At 38.5% G+C, this 13,475-nt stretch overlaps 1 protein-coding gene across 4 annotated transcripts in view; it reads right to left on the bottom strand.

Moving 5' to 3' along the window:
• The window catches only part of vipr1b (vasoactive intestinal peptide receptor 1b), a 69,046-nt gene that overhangs the window by 37,180 nt on the left and 18,391 nt on the right, over positions 1 to 13,475 (bottom strand). For all 4 annotated transcript variants that reach the window (XR_008384500.1, XR_008384501.1, XM_053612075.1 and 1 more), the window contains exons 2-3: positions 11,844 to 11,934; positions 8,665 to 8,778 (exon numbers count right to left, since the gene is read on the bottom strand). Coding sequence is in view for 2 of the 4 variants with exons in the window: in XM_053612074.1 (XP_053468049.1) it covers positions 8,665 to 8,778; positions 11,844 to 11,934 (205 nt within the window). In the remaining 2 variants the exon portion in view is untranslated. The remainder of the gene's footprint in view (positions 1 to 8,664; positions 8,779 to 11,843; positions 11,935 to 13,475) is intronic.

The raw sequence follows: 13,475 nt of genomic DNA, 5'->3' as shown, positions 1-13,475 counted from the left end.
TATTTCCTGTTCTCACCTACTTTAGAGCGGCGATAAACAGTCACTCACGTCTCTCTCTCTCTCTCTCTCTCTCCCTCCCTCTCTCCTTGTCATTTTACCGAGAACCCAGAAAGGTCCTCAAGACTTTCCAGTGCTGGGAAACTTCACCGGTTACAAAGTGCTTACACTCGAGACTCCTTCCATAAATGTTAAATAAATGTCTCCTAATAAAAACATCACCGCAACAATAATGATATATTTTACTTTGTTAAACAGCAACATGTTTTATTTATCAGTTTATTTTTAGTCTTAGATTATATGCCGCGTCCTTGTGTATGAGCTGTTACTAGAGTTGGGGTACTTGATCTCTTTTGGACCTTTTGGAAATTTTTCCGACTACAGTCGAGTCCGCGTGATGTGCGACATGAAAAGAAAGTCAAAAAATAAACAACTTAAAATTAAGAAATTAATTAACAAGAAAGTCATTAATGTCTCCCTGCCTGACTTGCCTGATCGTGCGAGTACCGGATTGAGTTCTCTTTAGCGGCTTATTACGCGTGGACGGTCAGATAAATACACGCACATCATGTCGAAAAGCAGGTCTGCCAAGTATTCATGCAAACACAGTGGGTTATGTCTTAAGTGAATGTAAAGAGTTGGGGGAAATATCGTCGGTGTGTCAATACAGTATATTGGATCTGTGCATTAAGCCGTAAAGTGACGGAAGTCTAATAAACCTGCTGCTGTCAGTGTCATTAATGTTAACGGGGCGGCTGTGGATCAGGTGGTAGGGCGGGTTGCCCACTAATTGTGGGGTTGGCGGTTCGATTCCTGGCCCGCATGACTCCACATACCGAAGTGTCCTTGGGCAAGACACTGAACCCCAAGTTGCTCCTGATGGCAAGTTAGCGCCTTGCATGGCAGCTCTGCTACCGTTGGTGTGTGAGTGTGTGTGAGTGTGTGTGTGAATGGGTAAATGAGACACAGTGTAAAGTGCTTTGGATAAAAGTGCTATATAAGTGCGTCATTTCATTTTTAATCAAAAGACAAAGAGAAAATCCCTCACTCGCTCATTTGACTGAATAACTTCAGTAAATTTAATAACATTTCTATTCTATTTTATCCTATTTTTTTTAATAATGTCTATTTTATTTTACATTTAATTGCGTTATTAAATTTCCGTAGTATTTCTTACTCGAATACTACTGATAGACCTACCTGAGATAGCGTATCGTTATCATGAAATAAGACTGCAGTCATATCACCCAGCCCTAAAGATCAGCATCTGGTGATTCCAGTCTTAAATTTCACGTAAAATATGAAATGTACTTCTTAATGTAGTAAATATCATAAACCCTGCTGATAGGGATTTTTTGATTTTTCATTTTAGGAATTAAAATTTAGTTACAAGAACAGAGCTGTGTTCAGAAATGAGTTTGTTGTTGTGATTCATAGACATATTAAAAGCAGTAATAAAGCATGAAGCTTGTTGTTATGACCTGCTTCTAAATGTAATGCTACTCTGTACTCTCTCTCACGCTCTCTCTCTCTCTCTCTCTCTCGCTCTGCCTATATGACTGTAGGGGAGACGCATCAAATCATTGAAATGTCAACTCGAACTGGAGGACACCATATAGTGTGATACAATAACAAAACAGATTAATTTATATTTTCATACACTTGTAATATATAAAAAATTCTACATATACCTCTATATCCCTTTTTTTTCTTTGAAACCATTGTTTGATAGGAAACTAGTTGAGGTGCTGATGACATGAAATAAAATATTAAATGGCAACGGAAGATGTAATAGTGGGATTTTTTTTTTGTTACTTTTATGTTCCCATTGGTTTGTGAAGATTAAAATGTTAATTTAACAGCTCAGTGTTGAGTTTACAATTGCAATTTCAAATCTTATTTCAATTTAATTACTTTCTGGACTCGACTCGGACTCGGCCATTAAGGACTCGGACTTGAGTCCGACTCTGCCCCTTTTGTACTCGGACTCGATTGGTTAAGGACTATAGCCAGTGTTTACTTGTCTACTGCACCGTGCTTGATCTGTCACTTGTGAAATTATAATCTATTAGCAGCCACTTTCTGTTCAGTAGAACACTCACATTTTCTTGCGTGTACCTGTAGTTTTTAAGTGTGCTGTTGCTGAATTGTTTAGCATGGATTTGTGCGACTGTAACATGATACTTCTCTGCCAGTATAAAAACTTATTAAACATACTTACACTTCAATCACAATTATAAGTGTAGCCATTTGTACATTGCGTACACGTTATCTAAAAATATGTTTGAAAAATGGGCTTTTAACGCATTAGTCATACACTGTAACACTTTCTGAAAGAAATGTCCAAGAAGTGAATTCCAAGCATGAATTTTAGTAAACGTTATCAAATTTAACTTAAAATATATTACAACTTCCGGATATTAAAGAATGTATTTTTAAAATATGCCTTTAGTGCTATTGTTACAATGATCATTTTGAGCATATAGTTTAAAATATACCTAAAATATATTTAAAAAATAAAGTCCAAATAAGTACACTTTAAAAATTACATGGAACTTTCACTTTAAGTATATTTTTTAGAAAATATGCTACATTACAATTATTTTAAAGTGTGTTAAAAGTGTTATTGTGAAAATAGATAAAAGCATGATGTTAATATACTTTTTATATATTTAAATATGGTACAATTCTTTGTTAGAATATCTGCAATGTACTATTGAAAAAGCAAATATATTTGAAATACAGTAAAGTATATATTTTTTTCACCAGGGTAGATCTCGACTCGAACTCGACAAATGTGGACTCGGACGCAACACTAGCTGTTACTATAGAAACAATCATGTATTAGAACGTTAATATTAACCTGTCGTTCATGTTACAACTGGAATTACTGTCTGAGCCGTGCTGTTATATGAAAATCATGCACACCTACTGACCAATCAGAATCAAACACTCTGTGGTATAATTACTGTTTTCAAATACAACATGTTGCAGTCTAAATCCGACTTGCTGAAACACAGTACTGTTTATTACACAAAATACAGCTAGGTAGTTCACTGGATTTGATTATTCCCCTATAACAGCACACCTCATTATGCTTTATTAAGTTTATATTAAACCCTGAATCCCTAATCATGTGGAATACCACTTCACCATATGACAACAATAAATGTACCTTCTTTTTAAACACCAGACACACTCTGACCATTTATTAAGTGCTGAGTGATGTGTTATCACTCAGTTTCACTGACACTCTAAAATCAATTCAACAAACTCTATAAAGCACTTGAAATTCTACTCCTCAGTCAAGCGCTTGCTTTGCTTTTGAAACTGTTAAGGACACAGTTCACCCTGAAGGAAGTTCACGGCTCTGATTAATGGGTGAGTCATCCCTTTGCTCCCTTCATCTTTACCACACTTCAAATCCCGCAAGTCACCAACGACTTTTTAACCTAAAGAGAAGGACCTCACACACACTGCACTGAATTTATCGCGTATCTGTCACTTCCGTCAATCCGTCATTTATGATTCGGTACACTGGCTCGGTCTACTCTTAAATGACTCTTAAACACGATCACTGATCCTTAACATGACAGAATGATATTTCAACAATATTTTTTTCCTCTCTGACCACATATATTACAAATCAATCTTAATAGAAAGATCCTGAGACAAAGTGGAAATTGGGACATAAAATCAATATTAGGATTGCACCAGCCTAATACTGATTATGGTAATAGATCAATCATGACATGCAACACTGGGATCTCTCTTTTTTTTTTTAATCCACTGACTGTGGATAATCTGTGATGTTAACTAACAACTGTTTTGTTTTTATACAAGGTCAGGTCACTGAGTGTCAATTAGAATGACTATTTCCATATTAGACTCATCATTATCTCTCCTTTTCAACATACGTGAGCGGGCAAATGTTCACGGTTGGCTAGTGTCGCTGTCATCGACAGGGGGGGAGGGGGGAGAGCGCATGGCCGGGTTTGTTCTCCTGTCTCCTAGCTACGGATGACTGACACATTGTCGGGAAATTACAAGGTCGAATAGGGTGAACGCTTTTCTGTTGTGCCACTCAGAAGCCTCAAATACACAGATGTACCACAGATGCTTATATTCCACCCGGTATTTTCCATGATTTTGACATAATTACAGTCTGGACTAATATATGTTAATCATTTTTAAGAATAAATATATTAATTGAATCCTAATAGTCTATAATTAGCGATTACGATAACTTTAAATGTACAAATTTAAATTTCACGTTCGTATCAGTTACCGGATGATGGAAGCCATGTTCATGGTGTTTCATTCACACAGTGAATTTAACAGGCAGGGCTAATTGGATTATTTTATTTTTAAGAGCAGGTGATTTTGTTGGAACTCTAATACATTAATGGCTCATCAGTGATAGTTGGCACCTGTTAATGGATGTTTATTTCAGCATTACATCAATGCTCTTCATTGGCAGAGATCGAGGATGTACTGCTTTGGATGTATGTATTGAAATAAATGCTTTCTATTTGACCATTTCTGCACCAAGGTCACATGGCTTCTTCATATTAATGCTCAGTAAGTCAAATCAACTTTTATTCTGTCATGTCATATATATTGTCACAAATATCGTGGCTTCACAAGGCAATACACAAAAGGTTCATAGAGAGCGATTACCCAAAGTGTTTGGTGCAAACGACCTCAAAAGCGACCCCAAGCTTTGACCACCCTAAATTCCATATATGCAATTTAGGAATACTACTACTGCAACATTTGAACATTTTATTATGTTAGGAACGTATGGGAAACCTAAGTGACTAAAAACCACAGGAATATTCCTAGCATTAGCTTACCAGTCTAGTTGTAAGGGTGAACTTGCATGTCTTGACGCTTTTCAAAAAGGCTGAAAAGGGTGCGTCTCTTTCCGCTGTCACATCCAACTTCAAAATATACATAATCCACACCTGGGTGGTGTGATACGGCCTGACACGATGTAGCGAAGCCTAGTTTGTACATGAGCCTGCCAATCTTATATACACCCAGAGGTTTAAAAAGCCACATCTACTATAGTTGGGACGTCATAGCCAAAGCTTACGTCTCTGTTTGGTTTCCAAGTCGAACAGTATGATGTTTAGCAATTTCATGCACGGCGACATCAAATCCGCTTTAATCCGTTTCGCTTTAAAACTTTTCGCCACGGGCTTGATTGTGCTTTCCGCTGTGTCATGCGCATGCTCAAATTCAAAAGTCTGACCTTAAATTCAAAAGTATTTACCAGTCTAGAAAATCCAGAAGACTTGTACGCAAAACAGACCTTCCCGGTGAGTTTGAAGGCTAGATGAGAGGGTTTTATTTTAATTCTGTGTGATAGCGAGGAAGTGTGGTAGTACTCAGCAATGTTGCAACACTAGTGTGTTTACTGAAGGTTGTTGGACAGGAAAATGTGTCCTTTTCATCAATGAATTCCTGTCCCGCTGCGTGTCATGATAGTGAAAAAGATTAGAATAGCACGTACGCTCTTTGTTTAAAGTGCAGCATGAATGAATGCGACGTTCCAAAAATGACAAAATCCGTTTTCATAGTTCGAGCGATATTTCTAATATTAATTTGTCAAATAAATGTATAAAAACAAAGAGAGAATGTGAATTTCTCTCACGACCCCATTCGTAAATCAACTGACCCCCACGTGGGGTCACGACCCCTACTGTAGTTTGGAAACCTCGGGGTTAATAGTACAAAAAGTGAAGGACGAGAGCAATTTACTGCAGTTTTAGTAGAGTAAACCTACAGGACAGTAACGGCTGTAATGTCTACCGGTCTGAGATGTTGCAATTCCATAGCAGACAGTGACACAGCTGCTCGGATGCTCTTTAGAGTCCGTCTATAAACTGTACCGAGGCTTCCACAAACAGCACAGCTGGGGCTCCAGCTGTCAGAGCCGCAGACTAAACAGAGCCAGTGAGAAGTGTGTCTTTCTCAGTCATCTCGAAAACAGCTTGGTTTTAGCTACACGGCCATTGCAAGGAACTGTATGAATTACGAGCCTGTGGTAAATCGTCCAACATGAATAGATCGTGTGATGGATTAAAATCGTATGTCACAATGTTCCCAAAGTTAAATCATTTGACCTTCGCTTGTGTTTCTACATGCTACGGTTTTGTATTTCAGCAACTGTATCCCAAGTTTGTGGAAAATCTCTGCGGTTTCTCCCAGAACGCAGAACTATTTACTGTAGATGTATACCATTTCTAGGAAAATAAACACTACTTTAAATAAGCACCTCTCCATTTCTACACTTTTATAGTCTTGTTTTGATTTGCGGAAAAAAAATGGCACGTCGAATTGCTGCGTTCCTTAAGTGCTGCTCAGCGCTGAAATAAACAGCGGTTCTGTATTGCTATCACATTCCTGCTCTTTTAGAAATCACTCTATTCACACAACCTGAGAGGAACGGGTGATGAATCACTGATCTGTCCATCAGTGGCTGAACGCACCGTAATCAAAACCCAGCAGGATGTCTTCTGAGTCACACTCGAATAAAGACGTGCCACACAGGCGGTCCTGAATGTGGATGGATTTCTGTCTAAAGAAGAGCGATGAGACGCTAGTGACGTGGTAGATAATGCCAGCTCAGAAATAACAAACACAAAGAAACACAGCAAGCACTAAGGTCGAGACACACACACACACACACACACACATTGTTTGTAAGAAAATGCAGGTAAGTGAATTCCTACAGTTTACATTTATTTAGCTAGTTAGTCTCTTATAAACAAGATCTTTACTCAGCAAATTTGACATTTCTTAGGTAATGCGCGGAAAATTGAATACATACATACCGTGTGGTCTAAAAATCCGAGAGCACTAGTGAAAATGCTTCTACATTAAATTTACAAAATGTTTCATTGCAAATGATATTATCGACAATAACCTGAGAGAAAAATACAATCTTAGAAATGTTTACACGAATCTCAGAATTTCTTAGTATTTGGTACGCCCCTTTTCGCTTTAACGCCCCTCGGGCAGAAGTTTGTGCAAAACCTGAAGATTCGTGTTATTTTGTGATGATTCAAATCAAATCCACTGGAGTGTCGTCTGAACACGAGCTTCAACTGAGGAAAATCTGACTTTCAGTACAAACATGGCCAAGAGCATGAATTTGCTTCGATTTAAATAGCGGCCTAGAAATAGTGCAGAATCAAGAATAGTGAACGTTCAAGATACTTAACATCAACATTTCAGAATTCAGATTTTTCCAAATACTAACTAAAGCGGAGACTTTTGGATAGTACATACGAAATAGTACATATGAAATTAACAACAACAGTAAGCAGGAAAATTGGACTTAAAATCCAACGTTGCCAAGGACGGCTTGTATACTATGAAAACCATAAGAAGAAGCAGGTCCACCAGATGGCAACCTTCCCCAGGATACCTGATCATAAAGGTAAAGAAAAATGATTTCCCTCCCACCACCTCCGCACACTTTCCCATGTCAGACATTAACACTAATTTCACTCTTCACATGGACATGGTAGAACCATAGCCCACTTTCAGCTCCACTGTGTAATTTGTCTGTCCTCTTAAACTCTCAGCGCTTCAGTACTCAGCGTAGCACTTTCTCCGAGTGCCAGTATGCTATGGATATGCGTCATTCCCTGTACCAGATGCTCATCTCGACGTATTCCTCTATACGAGCGTTCTTTTAGGAATCATGAACTTTTCATGAAAGAGAAATGACCCAAGAAACAGTATGAGGTTCTTGTGAATTAACTTTCTGAATTCACCTACAGTACTGACCTCTTTCTGGTGCATCGAAAAAGCGTTTCACTACAGCTTTTCGTTCCGTAATAAGTCATGGGGATTGAGAGAACCAACAAGGCAAAAAAAAAAATGAAATGAAAAGAATCAAAACGCATACTCAGTTCACTCATATGTTTACAAACCGGGATTTTTCTAATGCATAAAAATTCCATCTGGTTAAGGCTATTACAGTAAATAGCCCTCTTGTCGACTTTCTGTTTACATCATCCCTTTTACACGGCCACATGACATAAACAAGAAATGAAACTCTGAGGAACTGAACAGGTCTGTGATCTGAATTTTAACACGATCTTACAAATAATCTCAAAAATCTTCCACTCTCAAGCCTGATACATAATGCTAATGGTTACAAGAGCATCAAATACATATTGCTGATCTTCCATTTTCCATTTAATGGGAGTGTGTATGTTGATAGCAAGCTAATGTTAGATTTGCAGTCCATTTTCAGACCCAAAACCCCATTACAGTAAACGTTTAGCTTCAGGTTTGAGGTATAAAAACACTGCAATAGCTAATAGCTAACAGAAACAATTCGATTTGAAATCCCCACATCGCATTACGGAGATTTCTTGCCACGCCATTTCTGCTAGCAGTCATTAGAGCTCAGCTGACAAAACAGCCTCTTTTAAATGTTTGTTATATAATAAACCACGTGTGGAATCTCAAACTGGATTTAGAAAAAACACATTCCTACGAGTCTAAACTTTGTTCTGAGACGCATTTCTGTCACCTGAAAGGACTGCTCTAAAACCCAGTGGAACAAACTGTTCATATTTTCATTTTAGTTTGAAGTCCACCCCAATGGCATTCAGTTCGTCATGAAATCCTTTCGTGCCTCACCTCCATTGTGCTGCTCGCTGAGGTACCTGAAGTAGTTTGGACATGGAATTACCACCAGTTCTCCGACTCTGGCTGTCGGCCAGCAGGCGATTCTGTCCCACATTCCTTTGCAGCCTGGCAACAGAAGGAGGATTTACCACTCAATTACAGCGATCTTAACGTCCCGAATGTGCATTTCACTGCTGTTTTTCCAGCATAACACACACAATGAAGAGGAACAGGTGTTTCACATGACTTCATTTACTTATACAAGACCTAACTGATAAAAGATATTGATATGTCTCCAGCTGTTAAAAAAAATGTCCCTATACAATAGATGTGATTATCACTTAATTCAATTCAATTTTATTTGTATAGCGCTTTTTACAATAGACATTGTCTCAAAGCAGCTTTACAGAAATATCAACATGGTATACAGATATTAAAGGTGCGAATTTATATTAATTTTATATTTATTTATATATTACTTAAATATTCTTTTTTTTTTTTTAAAGTATTTTGTTGATATGCACTACTCCAAAGCCTCTTCTACTAACAGTTTGAAATTCAAACAACAAAGTGAATTGTCTGGTCACATTTAATTTTACAACTGCCTCAGGTAGGCTTACATCATGTTTGATCAGACAGTTACCTCACCACTGACACCGCATTTATGACGTTTTTTTTTTAAATTTATCCCCAATAAAGTCCTTACTCCAGTGGTTCTCATCCATTTCGCATCTGGCTGTGATTTCCCTAACATCTCAAAACCCCTCAATTTAGGACTCCTAAAAATCCTAAATCATACAGTGCAGGTGGTAAAGATTTTGTAATAATTTTTTCCTGTAATTTTCTGTGATATCTTTAGACTAGGTCATCATACGGTAAAAACTTTACCCTGGAACACCATTATAACCTGTTGGGTTTTTTTGTTTGTTTGTTTTTTTTTGTAAATATTGCTCCATTAGATATTTTTCTTTCTGTCTTATCTCATTTTAAAAATCTTATTATGAATGTTCTACATTTAGTTAAGTCTTAATGTAGACCTTTAGCCTGCGCTGTATACCGGCACAGTAATAATAACATTAGAAACAGAAATGAAATAAAATATTAAAGCCTTTTTTTGTGGTAGTCTTCTATGACATGTTAATATTGTGCTGTGTAGACAATTAACAACCAAATATACAGTGCCCTCCACTAATATTGGCACCCTTGGTAAATATGAGCAAAGAAGGTTGTGGAAAACCTGTCTTTATTGTTTAACCTTTTGATCTTTTTTTCCAAAAATTCACAAAAATACTCTACCTCCCTTTGCCAAGATTACAGCTCTGAGTCTTCTCCTATAATGCCTGATGAGGTTGGAGAATACATGGCGAGGGATCTGAGACCGTTCCTCCATACAGAATCTCTCCAGATCCTTCAAATTTCGAGGTCCACGCTGGTGGATTCTCCTCTTCAGTTCACCACACAGGTTTTCTATGGGGTTCAGGTCAGGGGACTGGGATGGCCATGGCAGGACCTTGATTTTGTGGTCAGTAAACCATTTTTGTTTTGATTTTGATGTATGTTTTGGATCATTGTCCTGCTGGAAGATCCAACCAAGGCCCATTTTAATCTTTCTGTCAGAGGCAGTCAGATTTTCATTTAATATCTGTTGATATTTGATGGAGTCCATGATGCCATGTATCCTAACAAAACATCCAGTTCCTCTGGCAGAAACACAGACCCAAAACATTAAAGAGCCTCCACCATATTTAACCGTGGGCATGAGGTACTTTTCCTTATGGCTACCTCTCTGGGTGTGCCAAAACCACCTCTGGTGTTTACTCCCAAAAAGCTCTATTTTGGTTTCATCTGACCGTAGAACCCGATCCCATTTGAAGGTCCAGTAGTGTGTGGCAAACTGAAGTTTGTTAGAGGCTATTTTCTTGAAACCCTTCCAAACAACTTGTGGTGATGTAGGTGATTTCAGATTGTAGTTTTGGACACTTTCTGACCCCAAGACGCAACTAACTTCTGCAATTCTCCAGCTGTGATCCTTGGAGATTTTTTGGCCACTCGAACCGTCCTCTTCACAGTGCGTTGAGACAGTATAGACACACGTCCAATTCCAGATTGATTCATAACATTTCCAATTGACTGGAACTTCTTAATTATTGCCCTGATGGTGGAAATGGGCATTTTCAATGCCTGTGCTATTTTCTTATAGCCACTTCCCATTTTGTGAAGCTCAACAACCTTTTGCCGCACATCACAGCTATATTCCTTGGTCTTACCCATTGTTATGAATGACTAAGGGAATTTGACCTATGTGTTACCTCATATTTATACCCCGTGAAACTGTTCCTAGTCACCCAGGTGTAAAAAATAAATAAATAAATAAATAAATAACAATGGGGATATACTTCAAATATATTTTTCTCATATGAATTCATAGGGATGCCAATAATTGTTGCACACCTATATTATCAAGGATTTTTTTTTATAAACCTGTGTTGTGTTTGCAATTGTTTGATATCCATGAGAGCAGAGTATTTTTGAGAATTTTTTGAACAAAATATCAAAAGGTCAAACAATAAAGAATTTTTCACAGCCTTCTTTGCTCATATTTATCAACGGTGCCAATATCAGTGGAGGGCACTGTAGCTTATAGTGCAATTGTAGTAAAAGGGTCATTTCTACAACTGAGGGTGAAAATCTGGTATTTCCTACCAGTGCGCAGCAAACATTACTTTGGAAGTGTGCCTTGCAGGAAGGTATACTCTTTTGTAATGACTCCTGCGAGTCTCAAGGCAGTCTGTTACAGAACCGGAAATACATAGCTATGTCTTCAAACCACTCAGTGGGATGAGTGTGGACTTTGAGTCCTCCTACTCCTCTTGTTATCTTCCTACAATGCGAACATGACTTTCACTTCAGAGAAATGGAATTCACACTGGTTTGTCATAGCAAAGAATGAGTCACAGGAGGACAAATCATTTCAGAGCTCAAAGAAACTTCTAGATAACCATTGGTATGAACTTTCAGAAGCCCTTGAAGCTGGCTTTGTGCAGGAAAGGGTGGGAAAAAAAGCTTTTCATTCACCAACTGGCACTGCATCAGAGGCTTGAAAGGAAAATGCCCACAGACTATTACAATGTTGAAAACGTAAAGCCATCGACTAGGATGACCTTCAGCATCCCAGGTTTTATAAACTTTACCTGAAGTTATATTGACAGCAGTTCGGTTTTCACATTGTTTCCGCTCCAACTCGATTTCCTTTACCACGTCACACATCTGGATTGCACTGCTCTGTGTGAGAAACAACAGGAGAATATACTGTAAGGCTTCAGCATACGGCATTGAAAACACCATTGCATTTAATCTATAGTATCTTTATGTGGCGCAATAAAATGCAGCTCTACCCAACGTGTTTCAAAGTTAGAAGGACACAACCTGATAGCGTTCAAAATAATGCATAAAAGCTGAATGAAAGCATATGCGTGATATTGTGCAGTGCACTCTAATAAACAGCTGTGTTCACCACCCACTTCATCTTCATTTCTCTCCCTACAGTCATTTAATGCTTTTTCAAAGTGGCCTGCTCAAGTTTCACATGTTGAATGTAAAATCAGCACACTGCTATGCTTTAGGAGGCGTTTTGACACAATTCGGTCTTCCTATAGACACAGAATGAGTGATGAAATGCAGCAAGATAATATAATGCTGTAAACAAGTGAAGACCAGTGAAAGGAATGATCAGAGATGACAAACGCATAGTGACAGTCACTGGCCCAAAGACTGAATGTCAAAGAGGAGGAGAAAGACCAAGAAAAAAAAAACAAGTCATGAATGTCAGTGAAGACGATGTTTAAAAGAAAGAAGAGTGGGAATTCACTGGGGGGAGCAAGAGAGAGAGAGAGAGAGAGAGAGAGATAGTTTACCGTAGGAACACATATATTTACATTTACTGCATTTGGCAGATACCCACATCCAGAGTGACTTGCATTCTTCACATTTATACAATTGAGCAGTTGAGAGTTAAGGGCCTTGCACAAGGGCCCAGCAGTGGCGATGTTAGGATTTGAACTCACAACCTTCCAATCAATAGTCCAACATCTTAACCACTGAGCTACCACTGCCCCGTATACATATGTGTCATTATTTTTTTGAGAAGGGTAACTAGCTCTTTCCGATCACACAACAAGGGAAAGCCAGACAGCCAAACTATCACTCATGCAACACGACAGAACAGCTGCACATGCTTGGAGGAGACCCTAACTGACCTCTGCAGAACACATGACCTCACAGGCTCCTGAGACTAGTTAGTATCGCTCAGATCTACAGTCGATCGACGAAGGCTATGCCTACCACCAAGAGAGCATTGTCAATTATACTCTCTTGGCCTTCGTACAAACTCCAGCCTGTAATGCTTGGTGAACTCCAACTGTTTTCGAGCCCGTGACTGGTTCAGAAAAATGATCCCTGGTCCTCTTGAACCGAACTCTTGGACACACTGTGTATCAAAGCTGCACAAAGAGTAACGTAATTGGTTCAACTTGTTCTATTACGTCCGGTTTCTACATGCCAAGGTAAGGGTTATTATGGTAACTATTTGATAGCACTGTAATTAGCTCTTCTTTTGTGTTGAGAGTGTAGCTCCACAGTGTCATGCCAGGCACCCAAAAAGCGCTGTTCTTTTTGGCTAACTTGAGACGCCGGAGTGCTGTAACTGTGTACGCCGTAGCCCCATTTTTCAGGCGTTCAAAAAACAAATGTCAGAACGTTGTGGCCACGTGTTCCAAACATGTGGAGCCTAGTGTAAAGATTTATAATAAACTGTCTTATTCCAA

This window comes from Ictalurus furcatus, chromosome 23 (assembly GCF_023375685.1).
Source record: "Ictalurus furcatus strain D&B chromosome 23, Billie_1.0, whole genome shotgun sequence".
Taxonomy (NCBI): domain Eukaryota; kingdom Metazoa; phylum Chordata; class Actinopteri; order Siluriformes; family Ictaluridae; genus Ictalurus; species Ictalurus furcatus.
This window is presented reverse-complemented; position numbering and strand designations above follow the sequence as displayed.